The following is a 22,128-nucleotide window of genomic DNA, read 5'->3' on the forward strand; positions in this document are numbered from 1 at the left end:
CTACTTGTTTACTTGTTTTCTTTTCTCTCTCTCGATTTTTGTTTTTTTTTTTTTTTTTTGAGGGATTGCAACATGTTTGTCATTTGTATGAAAAGCAGGTAAAATAAATCTGAAGGCAAACAAATTAAGCATTCAAGTGAGGAAATGCCAGAGCTGTTTGTCCAGATTAGCTATTTAAATCATTGCTGTGAAATGGCACAGCCAATTTCCTCTGTCCACCAACAAACATGCAGCAAAAATAAAAGTTTGTTCAGCTACTCTTCTTCTCAAAGTCTTGCTAATTAAACATGCATGCATTATTAATGTTAAAAGTAAAAAGCAACAAGAAAACTACACTTTGCAGGCAGACTTATTTTCCTTGAGAGGTTACACGTTTGTTTAATAAAAAAAAAATTGTCTCTACCTCTCTGCCAAACTTCAGTGTTATAACTCTGTTTGTATCTGAACTAAGATTTTATTTGTTATGTTTATTCTCCTACTCAATACCCAATGCAGAACTTTTCCCAAGCTAGTCAAAAACTGAAGCTGGGAGTCCTTTTGCCCCAAACAAAAATTATAGTGAACAATTTTGGTTTAGATCTGCAGCACTAATAAATGTATTAAGTTATTTGCCTTTGTTTCATGCATCTAAAGTAATGCACAGAAGTGCATTGTAAGGTAAAAGCCAACATTCAGCCACAAGCCCATAAAATGCATGGAAGAGCCTGGCAGTGATACTGAAATTGAATCAATCCAATTGAATTTGAAGCAAATGTTACTCATCCATCAGGAATATTATTCTGGGCTGAGCTCCAGTTTTACTGTGACGCTCTTCTAAAAATTCCAGAGGATTATTTAATGATCCTGCATGGCTAGTGATTCTGATTTAAAAATTGCTCAGAGTTCTAAACTGGTGTCACCATGTAGTGTCCCAGTCAATTCTTTTGTCCTAGAGGACATATGCCATCTAACAAAACTTCCTTTCCTTACCTAGGAATCACAGCTTTTCCCCAATATGTTCTAATCAGACATTGAACAGAGAGTACCTGCTGAAGGAAGAGCAATTGAAAGAAATCCAGTTACTCCTCATTTGCGTTGATGGCTCTGAAATCCCTACAAATGCACACTTCTTTTCCAAGCTGGTTATTCCTTTGAAAGGTGCAATCACTGAGTTTATTGTAGAGTAACTCTTTGCATCAGGTTGATTAGATTCATAATTTTGTTGGAGAAAATATAATTTCAAATAGGGAACTCCCACATCCTTGAACAAAATAATAATAATAATAATAATAATAATAATAATAATAATAATAATAATAATAATAATAATAATAATAATAATAATAATAATAATAATAATAATAATAATTATTATTATTATTATTATTATTATTATTATTATTATTATTATTATTATTATTATTATTATTATTATTATTATTATTATTATTAATGCAGTGAATATTTTTTTCTGAAGGTATATTCCAGTAGTGAAGTAGTATTTGGGAAATGATTACCTGAGGAGGAATAAAGCATTAACCAAAACAAAAGTATTTGAATCTTCTATTTCCCTGATGGTCTTGTTTCATGACTATATTGTCCTGGAAGCTTACTGTAAAAAGGCAGTGTATTGGAAAATACCTTGCCAGAGTAAAATTCCTCTATACCACATACATCTGCCTTAGTGACAGGTGTGCTTTTGTGTTACAGATATATAAGTATGAAACTTGCCCTTTTTTTCTTCTTTTTTTTTTTGACAAACATAAGCAGCATGCAACCATACTTTTTTAAAATTAGTGGAACTATTTGAACGATTGAAGAGGAAATATTGTAGTAGTTAGCTGAGTTGTTGGAACCTTAGACCTCAGTTGGGCCCTTTATCTAGGAAAAATAATTTTTGTGTTCGTACTGAAGTCAAATTAGGGTTGACTTCACTATCTTAAATTTTCTTACTACAGAAAATAATTGTTGTTTCTTTAATCTGACTTCAACTGTTTGATCAAGGCCTAGATGAAGATGAAAATATTTTATTGTTAAATAGTATTAAAAAGATGTGAACTTCAGGAGAGCTGTGGTTTTGTAACTTATCTGTCATATGTGGATATGTGTTTCTGGAATATAAGGAGTCTTATTTTTCTTTTTGCCTCACTGGTTTAGGTACTTTTCTTTCAGAAATCTTTCCTGAAGATTCATGTAATAGCCTCCAGATATGGCAAACATGGTGGAAATTCTGACTAATTTGAGGATTGCCACCAAACGAAGACTTCAAAAGGTTTTTATTTTCATAATGATCCCTTAAAAAGTACTGTCATCTCAATTTTTTGGCAGCAACAGAGCAGAATGACAACCATGTAGTCAAGTAGATCCCTTTGGTTCGATCTCAACTGAACCTGCAAATTTACAGTTTTGTCATCTTTTCTTCATGATACACACTGTCTTGATATAAGTTGTAACTCCAGGCCAGTAAGGCTCATAATGATTAATCTGAGTAGTGTGTAACTTGAGGGTACAGCCAGGTGTTGTAAATTATTATACCCTTTGCCCCTGAGAAACATAATGTTTTCATTCTGAGATATACTGTACACAATTATGCACTTTTGTTGCTGCATTATTAATTCACCTTCCATCTGTTCTAAACGTGCTTGTACACAATACTTGCATTCTTTAAAAGCCTAACAGAGCACGTTACCATAACTTAATGTACGAATGAAGAGGAAATTTGACGCAGGATTTCCATATCTGTGTGCAATATACATGTTGCATTCCCTGGTAGGTTTAATTTTAACCCCTGTCTTTCTCCTGAGGTAAATATTTCAGTGACTGATTTGCTAAACAACCATTTTTGTTGTATGCATTTTATTTTGCTTAGCTAGCAATGACCTCCTGGGATTTGTGATTTGTACATGTGATCAGAAGACTGTCAGAGGGCAGTTTCTTTTTTCAGCTTTAATGTAACTCCCTTCTTACCATTTCTTACACTTCTTGTTTTGAGAGTGTAAAATTTTAGATCTGAGCCCTCTACTCTAGTGTTCTGGGGATCCACCTGACAGAGCCAGTGCTGATGATTAATAATGCACTTAGTTTTTATTGAGTTAGACTTTTTGACCTCTTCTTTCTGTTGTTTAAGTTTCTAACATTCTTAGAGTTTATATTGTGAGGAATGAGTCAGTAATTTTTTGGGCTTAAAGGAAGAGTAATGAATACAAAACCTCCCCATTTTGTAGGCAAGTTTTTTCAGTGCACTAATTTATGCACTGAGTGAAATATTTATTGCTGTGATAGAAAATGAAGGAATTCCACAGAAATGAGAGGGTAGTAATGCAGAATAAAGCTTCACAGAAGGGCAGAAAAGCTCTATGTGGAGGACTGGAGCAGTACAGCAGTGGCAAATTTTGGAATATTTTAGAAAAAAAGAATTCTAGGTGTTTGATCCTATGGTCCTTATGGCTCCTGCCTTTTAATTGCTCAGATAATTTTGTTCCCTTCCTTGAAATTCATTTAACACTTTCCCCACACCACTTTTCTTCCTAGCCATACAGAGCTGTTATAGCTATATAGCTGTACCCACTGGTACACAGGTTTTGGAACAAAATATGAGTAAGTGTTTTGGCACTGTTTATTTTTTCTTATAGTATATGAAAATATTTTTTGTAGCTTTTCCTAGCAATCTCTTGCTCTTGCAATATCCACATTCTGCTGAGTTGGCAGTTTCTGGGGTACAAATGACAGATTGAATAGTTAAGAGCAACACTAAAAATTGAATTGGCTCATGTGTAAAAGAATGTGAAAGGTTTTTGAACTATCATGCCTGCTGATATGGAAACTCTGTCAGATGAGCACTTCTAGACTGGAGCTGGTGGGGATACCCTTAGTTGAGCTGCTTAGTGAGATCAGGTGTTTGGATATCTCTCCCTCTCTAATAGAAAATTTAGAAATATTAGCTACAGCTTGTTGACTTATCACAATGTGGGCTAAGGGGCTGTATCTGCTTTAACCTATTTTCTTGTCTTTGTCATAGCAAATAAACTCAGACAAGGTTTGTGGAGATATTGTTCATAGTCGGTAGGCTCTGCCTTGACTGTGCTAACACCTTTTGTCCACACTAGGGACTCCCCGGGCTGAATGCTCTTCTGTCTGTCCAGTCTATTTTTTCTTAACTCACATATCAGAGCTCACTATGATTTAAACATTCCACAAAGCAGTAAACACTGAGAAAAACTGGGAGATTTATTTCAAATAGATTTTAGTATTCTTACACCTCCCCTATTGATAACTTCTAATATCAGGAATTATTCCAGATGTTGACTTGTGAAGGGCATGCTGATCTCTCTGATGAAAACTGAAGCCAAGAATGAATAACATTTCTGCACCTATGAATAACTTCTATAACTATTCCTTTATTGCTCTTTTCATATTTTGAGAAGTTATTGCTCCCATCATCTCTGTGAGGCTTCCTTCATCTGATATGATACAAATCCTTTTCCTACTCATTTGTATACCTGCAGTAATTTAATTTACTTTCTTTGGTGTCTATCAGAGCTCATGTTTCCTTCTCTCTCTTTTTTTTTTTTTAATTTGAAGATAAATACCATTTTCTACTTTTAAAAAAATTATGTAATTTTTGAAACAAGGGATAAAGAGATCCGTACTTTTAATTGGAATGTACTTAGTCTGAGTTTTTGCTATCTTCATATAGTCTGTCAACACTTTATCCAGTGAACTACCTTTTAATCATCCTCCCCGTTAATTCACCTCCTGAAATATTTGTAGAAGGTGTTTTTCTGTACTTTCCCTTTATAAGGATATCACTTAGGAAAACATTGCAGTCATTATTACAGAAGGGGTTTTCTGCAATTCTCTTACGTTCCATGTGTAGTGTGCTGTTCCTTGAAACTCTCTTCTGGTGGTCCCTCAGGCTTGTTCCTCTGATAAATGGTTACGTGTATTTTCCAAAAGTGTAGAAAGTGCCTGCGGTGTGCCCCTGTGCTCTGTCTTTGCCATTGCTGTGCTCTCTGCTTCCAAGTGTCTCTGAAATTCTCTGAGATTTCTCTAAATGCCACAATGTATACAACTGTCTCACTACTCTTCTATGTAGGCATGCAGTTTTGCTCTCTAGAAACTTATTTTGATAGCATTACATCAACTGTGACTTTTAATCTGTGCTACTGTATTTCCACAAGAGTACTCTGCAATGCAGTTTCGTATCTTGTAATGGGCATCCAAAAATTACAGTAATTCCACGACTACAAGGTGCACCCTTTTGATTAAAAGTTTGGTCCAAACCCGGAAGTGCGCCTTATAGTCTGGTGCACCTTATATAATATACAAAGTTGCAAAATTTGCCAATCCAGAAGTGTGAGCTGGGAGAGCTGGGGGGGGGAGCCGGCAGCACCGCAGCGCCGTGAAGCAGTTCGGGCTCCCAGCATCGCGACGCGGCATGGGCTCCTGGCGTGGCAGCGGGGCATGGGCACCTGGCACTACGGTGTGGCATGGGCGCCCGGCACCGCCGTGTGGCAGAATTGCCAGCAATGCAGGGTAGAATGGGCTTCCGGCAGGGCAGCATGGCACGGGTTCCTGGCACTGTGGCACAGCATGGGGTCCTGGCACAGTCGCACGGCAGAGTTGCCCGACACCACGGTGTGGCTCAGGCGCCCGTCACTGCAGTGCAGCATGGGCGCTTGGCACAGTGGTGGGGCAAGGGTGCCCGGCACTGTGGCGTGGCAGAGTTGCCCAGCAAAGCAGAATGTGCTTCCGGTATCCCGGTGTGGCTCAGGCTTCTGGAATCCCAGCATGGCACAGGCACCCGGCACTGCTGCGTGGCAGAATTGCCCATCAACACAGGGCGGAATGGGCTTCTGGCAGTGCAGCATGGCACGGGTTCCTGGCACCGTGGCACAGACTCCCAGCATCGTGGTGCGGCTCGGGTGCCCGGCACCGCTGTGTGGCTTGGGCGCCTGGCACCAGCGGCAGCCCCGAGTGGCATTGAACCCACTCGACCTCAAACCAAGCCAGTAAATTGCGATCGCACAAATCTGTTACTATTTTGTTACTTTTTTGCGTGTGGCATGGATCCTCGCTGCAAAAAAAAAGTGCGCCTTATAGGCCGTTGCGCCTTATATAATGTACAAAGTTGCGAAATTTCCCGACTCCTGTAGGTGCACCTTATAATCCGGTACACCTTATGGTCGTGAAATTACTGTATTTATTTCAACAAGATTTGGGACATGCTTTTTGTACCTAATTTTTAACTGGTTTCTTGTATGTGACTTAAAACCAGACATTCTGGTTTTAATCCTGACAGATCTGGGGGCCTTTTATGATGAAACCATGGCATTGATCAACAGGGAAAAAGCAATTGACATCATCTACCTGGACTTAATGCAAAGCATTCAGTGCTGTCTCACATGACATGTTTGACTCTAAATAGGGGGTCATGGATGTGATGGATGGACTGCCTAGTGGATAAAGACCTGGCCGGATGGCTGAATGCAGTTGTGTTACGGCCAGTAGATTAATGACCAAGTGGAAAACAGTGATGAGTGGTGTCCCTCAGGCGTCAGAAAGCGGCTGTGTGCTGGGCTGCATCAAAAGCAGGTCAAGGGAGGTGATTCTATCCCTCTGCTTTGCTCTTGTGAGACTCCACATCCAACTCTGGTGCCCACAATTTAAAAACAACATGGAACTGTTTGAACACGTCCAGAGGAGGCCATGAAGTTGATAAGAGGACTGGAGCATTCCCCTTATGAAAACAGGCTAAGGAAAGCCTGAGAAAGCTTGGGTGGTTCAGCCTGTAGAAGCGAAAGTTGCTTGGAGATCTCATAGCATCATTCCAGTATCTGAAAAAGGGCACTAAGGAAGCCAGAGAGAGTCTCTCTATGAGGAACTGTAGTGACAAGGGAGGATGGCTTCAAACTGAAAGAGAAGATATTAGGAAGAAATTAGATTAGATATTAGGAAGAAAATCTTTACTGTGAGGGTGATAAGGCACTGTAACAAGTTGCTCAGAGAAACTGTGGATGACCCATCCCTGGAAGGCTCATTTGTGGCTGAGGGGAGAAATTGAGCAACCTGGTCTACTGGAAGGTGTCTCTGCCCGTGGCAGTGGGATTGGAACTAGATGATCTTCAGCCTCTCTTCCAACCCAAATAATCCTATGAGTCTATGATTCTGTTTCATGTGACACTTTTTTTTACATCTTAGTATTGTAGAGAAGAATCTCATGATCAAGTGGTAATACATGTAAAGGTTTTTTACTTCCTATTTGAGCCTTATAAACTTGCATGTGTTTCTCTTTCTAGGACATGATGTGTTTACTTTCTCTAGAGGTACTTTATCGTGAGGTACTTGTGTCCTTCTTAAGCTCTCAGTTTTCTTTAATCCTTTAGATTCGGGTTTCTATCAGAGGATGGAGATGATGCAAATGAGTCTTATGTACCACAGGATATAGAATTCAAAGTGTGAGGTCAGATTCATGATACAAGGGGCTATGCAGAGTCTTATTTTGGTGTAACTAAGGCTTGCTTCTGTTAACAAATCAGTTCTTTAACTGACTAAGCTGAAATGAATCTCTCCTAACTAGAAGCATGAGCTTTTCAAAATGCTTAATTATGTCAAATTGAATTTGCACCTGAAGCTATATGAGAAAAAGCTTGCCTTGGAGGTGATGTAAAAGTTACACTGAAACTGAATCTGAAATCAGTTGGCATGTGATAACTTTGACCTTTATCTTTTAAGAAGATATTGGCATAAAAATTAAAATAAATCATTATACTTGAACAAGAAAGGGCAGGGAAAAAAGACACGTCTTACTATTTTTTCCTTAAGAAATGTTTTCATATATCACCAGGTATTTGACTCTGTTTATGCATATAATCTGTTCTGTGAGAATTTATTTCCTATCCTATCAAATTAATGGGCATTATTTTTGCTCTTTTCCATAACAGTTTGCTCAGTCTCCACTTTTCTGTTCTCTGGGTGTTACTATATAGTTTTATAGTCAGTGAATGAAATCCTGATCACTTGAAATCTCTACATGTGTCCAGAAAATCTTAGAGTATCTCTAGGAAATGCATATTTATATATATATGTGTAGCCAAGACCTTAGATGAATAATTATATTTTGTTAAGTTCTTCTGCAAACACAGATTAAGCTTTAGAATTTACCTGCCGTATTTTTTTCACCTGATTCACATAAACATTTTTTTGGCTCTATTTCAGGATAAAACAGGAATGGAATTTTATACTAGAGTGCCGTAAGAAAGGTATTCCTCAATCAAAATACCTCAAGAATGGCTCTGTAGACATCAATGAGAAGGACCTGGACACTCGTGAGAAGACTCCTCAGCTCAAGAGTCATGCCTTGACAGATGGAGTAAATAAGGAACAAAACAAATTTATTTTTCAGCTTTCTGGAGAGCAGTGGACGGTAAATATAATGGAAAATATGTTTCTGTTGGTGAAGAGTTCAGGTATCTTAGACTGCATCTTTTAATCCCTCCTTTTTTATGGCAAATGCATATGAAATTGATGCTTTTTCATAGTGTTAAAAGTGGCCAAAGTTTTTTCCCCTCAGCCTGAACTAGTGGTTTAGTTTTCAGGTATGTGTATTTTAAATTCTCTGCTGATATATGCAATTTATCCCTCTTAATAATTTTGGTATGGACAATAATATTGCAATTAGGTCTCTTTCTCTAAAATTCCCCAATGGGTGAAGAGAGATGAAAATAATATTTGTTGGCTTATTGCTGTCTTCTACTAATCAGAGATCTATATTCTTGGTCTAATGGTGTGATCACATTTCTCAAGCTCTGCTCAGCTTAAAACTGATAGCATCAATCCACAAGGTCCTTTTGAAAAAAAGCAATTTGACTTGCAGATATGTTTGATGTGAAATAGCAGTTTACAGATAAGATGTGAGTAAGTTCTGGACTGAAATTGAGCAAGTGGTGGGCTAGAAGTGGTCTGAAACTTTCTGAAGTTGTAAAAACTGTAATTGAAATATATTTTGAGAAACACTACTTTATTAATGGTAATGTGAAATTAAAAGTTATAATTTCATGTAGAGTTTTAATTCAAAAAATATTAGTCAAAACACTGATAAAAAAACTTGAATTATTTTTTGATTGACCTGAAGTGCAACTTTATCTTAGATTTGATCTTGAATCTGATGATATTTTATTTTTCAGTTTTCTTTTTTTTTCTTTTTCTTGCTTTATATTCCCTCTGAATAAACATACAATATTCGAAGTTTCTGGACTATATAAAACCCTGGTTGCTGGGGAGCTGTCACATCTCTTTATTCAAGAACTCAGGATTTTAAAAATGATGTTTAAGATGTGTAGTCAAAAACTACATACTTTTGAGTATTGTAAGCCTTAGTTAGAGGTACTTTAGAAAAAAAAAAAAGAGATTACAGCTCCTTAGACACTGATATAGTAGCAGCTGCAAATGTCCTTACGGCATCAGGGTGCAGAGAATTGCATAATTAAATTTTTCTGTTGCTTTTTATCTTTTGCCAAACCATTAAAATTTCGCTATGTCACCATAAGCTAGGCTTTACATTAGGAGGCAAAGTCAAACACACATTTTGTTCTGTTTTCCAGTATATGTAATACTAATTAAATGTTCTGAAAAATCCCATTTAAGAGAAATTGGTATACTGTTAAATGCATTATGGCACCCTGAGAGGTATCCACCGTGGTATTTTGATATTCTGGTCTTCTTTTATGACCAGGTGACCCACCTGGTGGATGCAGGAAAGGCTGTGGATGTTGTGTACCTGGATTTCAGCAAGGCCTTTGACACTGTCTCCCACAGCACATTTCTGGAAAAACTGGCAGTCCCTGGTTTGGACAGGAGCACTCTTTGCTGGGTTAGAGCCCATCTCTAGCACCTAGAGAACATGGTCTCTCCTTATCTCTGAGGATACCCTGCACAGCCAGAGTACTTGTGGATAGATATGGATGTCACCCAGCCGCAGGAGCTTGGGATAGCTTGGGTAAATATTTTGAAAATAATCTGGAACACACTTTTTTTGTAAAAAAGATCTTCTTCTGAGAACCTTAGTAAAGGTAACAATCAGAGCCGATCTCATATTTTGAATTCCTAACAGGAATTCTTTCCTTCAAGACCTCGTGCCCCTTTTTTCCCACTTCTCAAATATCATTGATATGATAATGCATTTTCATTATGTGGAGACCCACTGCTCCTTGTACTTGTAAAGTTAGGTGAGGTTGGTCTCTTTCAGGCAACAACTGACAGAACCAGAGGACACAGTCTAAAGCTGTGCCAAGGGAAATATAGGTTAGATATTAAAAAAAAAATGTTTTACAGAAAGAGTGATCAAGTACTGAAATTGTATTGGGAAGGCGGTAGAGTCACCATCCCTGGATGCGTTTTAAAAAAAGTTTGGATTTGGCACTCGGTGCCATGGTTTAGTTGAGGCGTTGGGCTGGGTTGGACTCAATGATCTTGAAAGTCTCTTCCAACCTTGTGATTCTGTGTGATCTTCTTATCAGATGCTAGTGTGTCCCTATCAAACATCCATCAAGTCTCATTGTTCAGCTCTGGCCCAGTTGAAGTGGGTTTCCTCTTTTAACAACAAACTGCGACAAAGTTCAGATGTCTGCAGACAAAGATACAATCACAGCCGATTTATTTAGAGATCAGAATTGAAATGTCACTTTCTAACACCTGACAGTTATCTTAAAATTGTGAAAACTTATTTGACGAAGTTCTGAAACGTGTATATCCACTTACTGCAGAAATAGTGTAAAGTTTTCATCTGTTATACAAATCATACCACATATTTTGCTTTATAAAATCTGAACTATCTGAACTAATGTTTCTGAACCAAAGATAGAATCAGATACTATAATCTTTTCCCCTATTACTTTCTCACAAAAAGAAAGTATTCACATTTAAGCAAAATGAATTTTTGGACTACAAAATCAGTGCTGCACAGTCTGGCAATTTGCACATGAATAAAATCTGTGGACATACGACAGTTTTCCATAAAGAGAAGTCTTTATGCTATGTAGCTGGGAGCTGTGGGTCAATTGTGGTTTAGTTTTTCTTATGTGTTTTGCACACACGAATACATCCATGAGTTGAAAGTTTTGGTGATTAAGCACTCAGGGACTTGGAGAAGTCAGAATTGGGATTACCTGTGCAGATTTATAGGCACATAACCAGCTGGATTTGCTGTTGACTGGCCACTTACCATTGGCAGCAGCAAACAGCACAGTCCTGTAAAGTATCCATTTGGGGATGAGCTGCTGAATCTTCTATCTTCCTTTTAGCTGATAAGTATTTCTATTATGTTTCCCCTTTTCTCTCATCAACGAGGCAGTAATATATCCTCCAGACAGTTGATAGCTAAATCTGAGTAGGTTGTTGGTGTGACTTAGAGGTTTAATTTTGAGAACAAGGCTTGCTTCTGAGCTGTACCATTTCTTTCTATGGATGCTAGGAATCTAAGTCTCACGGAGGAGTAATCCCCAGTATAGGGATGTGGCTTTAACATGTCCTTTTTATAGGTCTCAATGTCAGAGTGCCCAGGCTTTCTAGATGGTAAAACTGTAGCCTTGTTAGAAAGAAGCTTCTGCTTTGTGCTCCATATTCATGTAGCACCTACCTTACCAACTGGTTGTTGAGTAGGAGGTTAAAAAGTGGTCTTGTAAAACGCTCTGTGATGGAGTCATAGTATTGCTTGGGCTGGAAAAGACCCTTAAGTTCATGGAGACAAACCATTAACCCAGCAGTTGAGGGATGTAGTCAATGCTTTGGTCATGCTTCAGCAAAGGCACCATGAGCCCATCTCTAGCACCTAGAGAACATGGTCTCTCCTTATCTCTGAGGATACCCTGCACAGCCAGAGTACTTGTGGATAGATATGGATGTCACCCAGCCGCAGGAGCTTGGGATAGCTTGGGTAAATATTTTGAAAATAATCTGGAACACACTTTTTTTGTAAAAAAGATCTTCTTCTGAGAACCTTAGTAAAGGTAACAATCAGAGCCGATCTCATATTTTGAATTCCTAACAGGAATTCTTTCCTTCAAGACCTCATGCCCCTTTTTTCCCACTTCTCAAATATCATTGATATGATAATGCATTTTCATTATGTGGAGACCCACTGCTCCTTGTACTTGTAAAGTAATTATTTTAATACATCTGATAAACATAAAGCTCTTTGACAGCAACAAAATAGTGAGGGAAAAAAGGGTAATAATTTTGTGATAATTAACCGTTAACACTTTTTGGTATATTTCTGCTTTTAGTGTTTGTGACTATGGGCCTCCTTAAAGACGTGTAGTCCTGTGAAGAAGATGAATAGAGTGAGTGATTTATGGATTTAAAGCCAAGGAATTATGACACAGTGTTAAAGTAGACAAGGGAGCAGTGCAGTTTGTGCTTTTAACAAAGCTAGAGTGACAGTGGGATCAGTGAAAAGAGACTGCAAATAAGAAGAATCAAGTTCAAATCTTGTTTCTTTCTTAGAAGTAAGAATAACAGTCTTAAACATGACACTGGGTATGCCTTGAAAGAGATAAGTGCAGAAACGAAAACTATTTTGATGCCAGGAAAACAAAAGGAGACAATGTTAGATTGCAACAGTGAATGGCACACTACAGTCTTCTGTGTAATTCGCATGAAAGTAAAAAGCTCACACAAAAAATATTGGGTTAGACAAGTAAGCACAAAGTAGTAGCTAAAGAGACTAGAATTTAATTTTACAGTATATGAATTTTGAAAAAATTCTATTCTGTTTATGCAGATCTGTATTTCCTTGTAGATCAACAGCACTGGAAGTAGAATAGGCCTTTGTGTTTGAAGAGCAAATACTCAGCAAGTCCCTCTGAACCAGAAAGGCATTTTGTAACTTGAGTTCTGGTTTAGCCATGCCTAACCTTGTAGTTAGCTTCAGCCTGTGGGCAGTGGTTGATAACTACATTTATGAGATAGTCTTACCTTGGTCTGCCAAAGCTCCATCTGACTTGGACTGCTTGACAACACGCTTAAGGTTCAGGGCTCCTTGTCTCCCTTTTAAGATGAATATTTTAGGCTGGACATCAGGGAAAAGTTCTTCACAGAAAGAGTGTTTGGATATTGGAATGGGTTACCCAGGGAGCTGGTGCAATCACTGTTCCTGGAGGTGTTTAAGAAAAGAATGGATATGGCACTTGATGCCATAGTTTAACAAGGTGGTGTTAGGTCATAGGTTGGACTTGATGATATCAAACGCCTTTTCCAAGCTAGTTAATTCTGTGATTCTGTGATTTTCTGATTCTGTGGTTCTGTGACTCAAGTGCCTACCTCCCATGGGTGTGCATTTCTGCCAGCTGGGGACAGTAATGAATTAGTACTTACAGTTAGGAAAGAAAAGAAAAAATTTGATATTGTGAATGAAATCAGACAGGTTTTCTCTTCTTTTTCTCTTTTAATAAAAAAGAGGGAGAATCCAGTTATATTGCCCCAGAAGCGAGTCTCCTAAATCTTCCTGTATTTGTAAAACACTTGGGACTTTGAAAGCATGAGAACAGTGTGTTGTGACACAAGTAATTTCAGGTTCCCAAGGTATGTTTCAGAAAAATAAAATTATTTATTTCAGAGTTTTACTGGCAAGCACATTGTGATATATATATATATATATATATATGGATTATGGACCTTTGAATTGTGTGTTTGAATTGGTTGCCTACCGAAAAAAAAAGCAGAATTGATGCAACACTTGAAAACCTCTGTACACATAAACATGTATCTACTCAATTAAATTAGTTCTGCAGAGAAACAACCATTAGAACTAGAAACTGAGGCAAAGTAAGGCCATGAATATTCATATGAATTTTAAAATGAAATCACTTTAACTCTGTTTTTCCCCTCTGAGTGTTTACTTTCTACTGTTAATTAATGAATGTTTATTCTTTAGTGAATCAGTGAATTTTAAATGTTTTTCACAAAATATTCAGGATAAACAAATTTTTTAATGCTGTGATATCAATATTGGCAGAGGAAAGCTGATGATGCTCCTCAAATACAGAGTATTTCTTGGCTATGCTGCTTTACCTGAGTAGAGAATTTGGATGCATACCTACTTTAAAAAACTTTAATGTTAGATGTGCAAGTAAATGAGTGGTGGTGAAATTCTATAGAAGAAAAAAATTTCCATTTGTTATTGCCAACAGTTTCTCACAGTGATGTATTTATTTCCTACAAGGCATCAAGAAACATTGCTGCATTGAATGGACAGGGAAAATCTCTCTTTTGTGCTTATGTAAATTTCAGAGATATCCCCAGAGACTTCCCTCCAACAAAAAAAAAAAAAAAAAAAAAGAAATTCCTGACTCAGTCATGACCACTTTTACTATTAAAGGTGGTCCCACAACATGCTACATTTCATAGAATCACAGAATCAGTGAGGTTTGAAAAGACATTTAAGAACATTGAGTCCAGCCATTAACTAACATTATCATCTTTCTCTCAAGAAGCAACAAGTGAGGTTGGAAAATCATCTTGTTTTATTGACATGTCCACAACAAATCCCCACCTCCCTTCCCACCCCCCATTTCCTTGGGGATACGATGTCCCACCACAGATTTGTAAATGTTCATGGTTTAAAGCAATAAGGGTCCAAAAAACCTCACGAAGTTTCATCAGCAAATTACTGTTACAAATTGATATTAAATTCCTCTGCCCAAATGAAGGTGCAAATGGGACCAAATCCTGGTACAAGAACACTGGTTTTACTCTGTGTACCAACTTTTTAAGAGTATGGGTAAAAAAGTGTGAGATGGGGAGGAGGGAGAGAGAGCTAAGATTTAGAGGAGATAGTACAAGCAGAAAATTGCTACCAGGGAGTGCTTGTTTAAAGTATATGATGAAAATGCTGTTAAGCCTTTTCTTACAACACCCTTTTACTTAAATTTTGATCCAGTGGTCATAGTCTTTGATCATAGACTTCATCCATGGTGGTGATGTGAACATACCAAACAGGAGGAGAAAATAAGGATGAAGCAGAAGAGATAACGCAATAAATAATGTGCGAAACAATTGCTACGTCAATCCTTTAGAAAATAAATACAGTTAGCAACACAATTCCAAATTGCAGTATCTCTATAAGTTCTCATGACCAGAGTGTAGACATCAACCAGGAGCTGGGGCTCCAACCATTAAACCACTCATTTGGCTTCATGGATTGAAACAATTCTGCAGTTTAGCCAGATATTTCTTTCATCTTAGCTCATGCTTCCTTAATGGAAGTAGAGGCATAATGAATGGTAATATAACACTCTGAGTTGTATACAACTCATAATACATCATGTTCTTTTAAGTAATTGATTTTGTAAAGCCTTTTTTGATACTTGTTGGACTTGCAATTTTAGTTCTCCAGAGACGTATTTTGTCCAATTGCTTGATATATGCATTTACCCAGTGATGTGGTCTGATAACTATATAAGGTGTGTCTTAAATCTCAAAGCTAGTCCAAATGATACAAGACATCTCCTCATCTTGCAAATTCAGGTGCCATTATAGTCATCAAATATATTTAAGCAGACAGGGGGAACTAATTAATCTTTAACAGGTAGTGGGTGTGAGGGATTCTACAAATACTGACTGTTGGATATGGGTCCAGTGCATCGAGTAACTGGGCCCAATGTCAAACCATGGGGTGAAAAAGTCCCAAGTTAGGCCTGTGGGGTATGTGCTTGGGGGTGGTAACTACCTTCAGTGCTTTGTCAAAAGGTACCATACTGGGATTGAAGTGCAGAGATGACTGGCTATGGGCAGAGCTTCTCAGGTAGCCCTGCTCCTTTTTTATTTGTGGCACAGTTACTTGCTACAGTGAGTAGCAAGTAACTCCTCAGCAGGGACACAAACAGCATCTCCCTTCCCAGGAATTTTTTCTCTGAAGCAAGGCACTGAATTTTATCCTCTGGGATCTTTAACCCTACACCTTCAAGGTGCTCAATAAAGTAGTTTTGAATATTTCCCACTTTACCTGTGTCTGGACCCCCAATCAATACATTATCAATATATTGGTAGGTCCTTATCCCCTTGTCTACTGGAATTGTAGATAATTTTTGGGCTAGGGTAAAATGCGTTAGCATGGAGAAGTCCTAGTATCCAGTTTTTGCTGAAAAGTGTATTGTATTTCCTTCCATGTGAAAGCAAAACAATTCCAATGGTTCTCCTGAAATGGAAACATAAAGTACATGTCTTTCACATCGGTGGTAGCTAAACTTGGATGAGCTTCCTGTATTATGGTAATTAACTCAGCAACGATAGGCACTGCTGCTGCTAAAGGTGCAGTATTAGCATTTAATTTTCCATAATCCATGGAATGGTTAATCACCATTTTCTGTTTGGCTTTTTTTACTGGCTAAACACAATAGCTACAAGGAGAGTGAGTGGAAACAATTATCTCCTTTTCCCACAAGTCTAAATATCACATCAGAAATTCCTCCTTGACTCGACCGGAGGTACTTTTTATAGAGAGGTTTTCTTGCCCTGAAGGAAGGTTTCTTGATGTACAAATTTATCATCATGCACAGTCCATTTTTTCAGACATGACAGTCCTAGTGCTCTGTGAGGGGCATGGAAAGAATCTCCTCCTCAGCACTCCAAATTTTGTCTGTCCTGTCCTCTTTTTGGGACAGCTCTTCGTCTCTGTTATCTTCCGAGTCTTCCTCCCTCTTAGCCAAGGCCTCTGCCTCAGTTGCTGATGCTGACAGGCGTGCCCATGCTGCCAGTCCTACTTGCCTGCTGAGGACATGAGCTTCCATCTGGCTTGATGTGGAGGAACTGGGGGTGATCAGCAGGGCCTGGGTGCATTGCACCTTCCTGGCTCTCTCTGTCTGCTCCTCTGGATGGTGCTGTTGACCTCATATCCATCATTTCAGCCCACCCAGAGGGGCTCATTAAACAAGGTCGAAGTTGAGCCCATTTCTCTACTGCTTAGATGTTGACTACTGAGTGGGATACTCCATTGTTAAAGGCCCAGTACTCTGACCGTACCTGTTATGTGAGAGGCAAGGGAGACTTCTCTTTCCTAGCACTCCAGTTTTGGTTTTCATTGTGTTCCACTTGAAACAGCTCCTGGGGGTCACAGTGTCTCAAGCATTCTTTCTCCTCTACCAAGACCTTCTTGGCCTCTGGTACTTCCAGGACTGTCCCTGCTGCCCCTGCCCATTTCCTGCTGAGGGTGTGGACTTCCAGAGGGCTTGGCAAGGAGGCAGCAGCAGCAGCTCCCTGGCTCTCTGCCTATGCTGCTGTCACCTGCTTGATGAAGCTGCTGCCTTGGCCATCTCTTGAGCTTCAGTGGTGAGAGACACACAGCATTCCTCTGCCTGCAGTGCTGCCTATGGCTGCCTGTGGCCCACTTATGGGCAGGAGGAGAAAGCTGAAGGGGAGGAGGAGGAAGAAGAGTTGGTGGTCTCATGCCCCCAGTCCTTCACTTTGTGCCTCTTTGGCAGTGAGGCCAGTAAGGCATGCAGGGGAGATGCTATGTCCTGAGGAAAGGCTCTCCTGGGATTGGACACTCCAGGTCTTAGTGCTCCTCAAGCCACCTGAGGCTCAGGGCATGGACCTACATAACAGTGGTCTCTGGGCACCATGAGACCCCTGCATCACTAAGGGTCCAGAAATGTGCTGCTGCAATGGGCCACACCTAGTGCCCTTGTAACAGCAGGGTGGGATGTACAGGGCTGGCTGGGACAGGGTGGAAACAGCTGGAAGAGCCATACCTGGCATATGGCTTTCTCCACACAGAGGCTCCAGCTGACCTAAACCATCCCCTCCCACACAGCCTCAGTGCTTGTGGCCCTGCTGAGCTCAGCCCTGCCTGCCTCCAGCCGCTTAGGGTGCCACCAGCCTGGGCAGCCAGCAGCTGGGCAGTGATGTCAGGATGCCAGAATCAAATACTTATTGATAGAATTGCCTTGTTAAGGTTTAGGGCTTGCCACCCAGCAACCCTTTCTGTGTAGAACTGTAAATAAATCAAATAATGCTTGTGTGTGGGTCAGCCTTTTACACGCTGGGTGCAACACACGGTTGTTTTGGGACAACAGGGGGGACATGGGGATAGTGCCAGTGTTGTGCTGGGGTCCTGCAACAGGGAGTGTCTGGAACTAGCTTCAAATTTTTTTAAAAGAGTGGGAGATTTGGATCCAAAATTTTATTTTGGCCCATGACAGATTCAAGTATAGAACTGGAAAAGAAACCGAATTTAAACTTCTTAGAGCTTTGATCATAGTTTTAGTTCAGTCTCAGGTCTAGCAGGTGAATTCTTTCCAAATTTGAAATATTCTAATTAACAGTGGTTGTAGTTTGTTATTTTTCTCCTTTTCAAACTTTTCCTCTTCTAAAAGTCAAACAAGTTTGAGGTATTGTTTTGCTGTTAAAGGCGAAAGGCAGGCTATCCTCCAAGTGTCAGTCTTCATGCAGCAATTTATCAGCAGGCTGCCAGCTTTAGCATGGCAGCAGAAGATTACAAAAGAGCACAAGAGAATCACAGAGTAAAGCAAACATAAAGCTTGTGGAAGTTTCAGTTCCCATCCCTATCTAGTTTGTAATGAAGCAAAATATCACATCAGTTTATGTTTTAGCAACACAAATATAAATGCTTTTTAAAATGGAAAATACTGAAAAGGCACATAACAAAGAATTTGCATGCTTGCATTTGCAAATTATAAATATGATCATGTGATATAAAGAAATATTCACAAGAAAGAAAAGCAAGATGGTAGTTGGTAGAAGAATGGAATCTACTTCAATTCTTTTGCAGTCATGTCTAAATGTATTTCTGTTACTGCACAGGAATATCTTGGAGCTCTAAATTACAGTAGTTTCACGAATACAAGCCACACGGACTATAAGCCGCACCCCTGGTGCCTCGACAATGTTGCTGTCTTTGTCAATAGATAGGCCGCACCCCGAATATTAGCCGCACTTTCGTTCGTAGCGAGAATCCGTGCGCAGCTTTCACAAATTGGCCAATTAGTAACAGGATCGCGGCATAGCGGGATTTACTGGCTCGGGGCGGGGCCAGGAAGGCTCGGCCCATTCATGGTTGCCGACGGGGCCGGGTGGCCCAACTCAGCGCCACGGCTCGGCGGGGCTGGCCGGGTGGTGCGGCAGCCGCCGCCGGGCTCACTGGCCCCCCTCTCCCGTCAGCACCGCCTCGCTGCTGCGTTTACTCGCCCTGCCGGCGGGCCGGCCCCCGCCGCCGCTGCGAGGCACGCCGGCCGCCCTGCTGCTGCGTTTACTTGCCCTGCCGGCGGGCCGGCCCCCGCCGCTGCTGCGAGGCACGCCGGCCGCCCTGCTGCTGCGTTTACTCGCCCTGCCAGCGGGCGGCCGCCGCTGCGAGGCACGCCGGCCGCCCTGCTGCTGCGTTTACTCGCCCTGCTGACGGGCCGGCCCCCGCCGCCGCTGCCAGGCAAGCCGGCCGCCCCCTCCTGTCTGCACCACCGCCGCGTTTGCTCGCCCTGGCCGGCACTGTAGGCCCCCGCACCGCCGGGCACCCCCACGCTGCTGGCCCCAATTCTGCTGGGCTTCCCCCGCTGCCAGGCAGCCCCACCCGCCCGGCTTCCTGCTTCTGCCATGCTCCCCTGCACTGCTAGCCCCAGTTCTCCCGGGCTCCCCCGCCCTGCTGGCCCGGGCTCTGCCGCCCCCCCTGCCCCGCCCTGCTGACTCAGGCTCAGCCGCCCGCCCCCCGCACTGCTGGCCCCGCCTCTGCCAGGCTTTCCCACCTCTGCCGGGGCCGGCCGGGCTCCAGCTTGGCTTGGGGCTGCCGCGGGCTCTCACTTCCGTGTTGGCTGCTTTTAGAATTTTGTTAATGTATTAGCCACCCTCGAATATTAGCTGCACTTCCGGGTTTCCACCAAACTTTTGGTCAAATTGGTGTGGCTTGTATTCGTGAAATTACTGTAGTCTTAATGCAGACATAAAGATTTTTTTAAAAAATCTTTATGCATTAATAATAAACATTTTTTTTTTATTTTGGCTTAATTTTTCTAAAATGATGAATGAATTTGATCTTGACCTGGTAGAGAGCCTTGTGTACTGCACTGTTTTCAGTGTATGTAGGAGAATTTTGTGGAATACCCCCTTCAGTGTGGGAGAGCAGCATGGCTGTTGGCTTCAGAGGAGAAAGGGCTGTATTTGCCTCCAAAGAGCTGGAGATTGTGTATTGAGACAATAAAGTGCAAAAAACCAGTAGGTCAATAGAAAGGTAAAGACTGACCTGCAGTTAGACAGAGTGGAAAAGAGTGTCTCTTAATAAAGACATCTTTTTCCCTCCAATATTCATCTCTCTCTCTCATCATGGTTCTTCCCTACAGAAATGTCTATGACACTCCAACTAAATACTATCCCCTGTGTGCTGAGTTTTCCGTTCTTTACTGGTAGGAAAGACAATGCTAATTGAATTTCTGTTCTCTATTTTATTTTGCTGCTAAAAAATATGCATCACTGAAGATGAGAAATAGTAACTAATTCCACAAAGTTGGAGGGATTTCTCACTATGAGCCCTGAGGCATTTGAGGCATTTTAATTTTTAATTGTCATAAATGGACAAATATAGAAAATGGATCACAATGCAAGACACACACACACCTAATCAAAAAGTGAAATAAGAAATTCAGTATCAAATATGGAAGGGAAGGTAACAAGGCAAAACAAAAAAACAGGTTTTATGTCTACATGCGTGAATTTGAAAAGAACTGAAATGAGAGGCAGTAATGACCAAAAAATGTCTTCTGATTGTTGGCAGTCTGGTATATCTATAATTGGTGTTAGATGTTTTAATTTAATTGAGTTACGTAGCACTATTGCTAATCCAGAAGTTCAGCATTAATTAAAAAAAAAATTCAAATGAGTCATTCTTACAAATGTCTTGAGAGATCTTTGAAAACTAGAAGAAAAAAAAAGAAGAGGGCAATATCCTTGTTATAAAAACAGTAATTCCTACTGTATCATATTCTTCACATAAAGGAAACAAATCTGAAATTTATAAAAGAATCAAAGGCTGATATTTTCACATCTATTCTTATAGAGCAAAGTTAGCAGTAGAAACTCTTCCAGATTATTTATTCCATGTTTTACCAGTCCACAGTGTTATAAAACCTATGACAGACTGAAAAATTATGTGATGCTTAAGAAAGTGGAGGTTAAATGACATGACCTTCCACTTTTGGCATTGATTTTTGTCTGTTTCAAGTTCAAAGAATTTGGTGACATAATTCAAACAAAGACATGTACATCTGAGTACCAATTAATTAAAGCAATTTTGTAAGAATCAAAGGCTTTATAAATTTAAATTCATGTGTTGAAGACTTTTGATAAATAGAATAATCTGAAAATTGCAGTAATTTCACAATTATGAGCCGCACTATTTTGACTAAAATTTTGGTCCGACCCCAAAGTGTGGCTTATAATCAGATGCAGCTTATATATGGACAAAGAACAAAAAGTTGCTATTTTATTTTGGAGGACAAGTATCTTCTGAGAAAGGCAGGAACTTCTCTTTGAAATGGAGAATGTAAACCCCCTCCCTCCAAATTATTATAATTCTGAAATCAAGGGGCTTTCAGGCAAAAATATGGGAATTAGGAATAACAGCTCTTTACTGGGGAAATTAAAATAGAAATACAGTACTACAAAGAAACAAACTCCAAACCCTGACAAAGTCAGAGTACAACCTGACACCCCGTCAGGCAGGGTGTCGGTAGCAGTCCCATTTAATGGTGGCTGCATCCTCCTGCAGTGACAGATGTGATTCAGTTGAAGCAGTGCTCCTGCAGAAGGTGCAGTTTCCCTCTGGAGGTCCAGTGGTGATGTGGTGAAATCCAGTTTTCCTCTGGAGTCCAGTGGAGAAAGGGGCTCCCTTAGTGTCCCAAAACCTCTGTTTTTATTTTGGTAAGAAATGTTGGGCTCTTCCCCCTGGCTGGAGCAACTCCCAATGGGATGAAGTAATTTTATCAGTCCCACAGTGGGACTCAATGGGCCATTAGCAGAAAATGACTCTCTGGAGGAAGGATAGGTTGTGAAAAGATAAAGAGCAATGCCCTGCCTGATTTCAATGGATGGCCCATTAGCAGAATATCTGCCGTTGAGATAAGGATCACTGCCCCCACCCTCAACAGATGATGA

The 22,128-nt window shown here is 40.3% G+C and overlaps 1 protein-coding gene across 1 annotated transcript in view; it reads left to right on the forward strand.

Moving 5' to 3' along the window:
- LRRC2 (leucine rich repeat containing 2) overlaps positions 1 to 22,128 on the forward strand; it is a 71,975-nt gene that overhangs the window by 6,794 nt on the left and 43,053 nt on the right. Inside the window, exon 2 of the mRNA XM_033085922.1 lies at positions 8,197 to 8,404. Within this exon, the coding sequence (XP_032941813.1) occupies positions 8,197 to 8,404 (208 nt within the window). The remainder of the gene's footprint in view (positions 1 to 8,196; positions 8,405 to 22,128) is intronic.

The sequence above is a fragment of the Catharus ustulatus genome, chromosome Z, assembly GCF_009819885.2.
Source record: "Catharus ustulatus isolate bCatUst1 chromosome Z, bCatUst1.pri.v2, whole genome shotgun sequence".
NCBI lineage: Eukaryota > Metazoa > Chordata > Aves > Passeriformes > Turdidae > Catharus > Catharus ustulatus.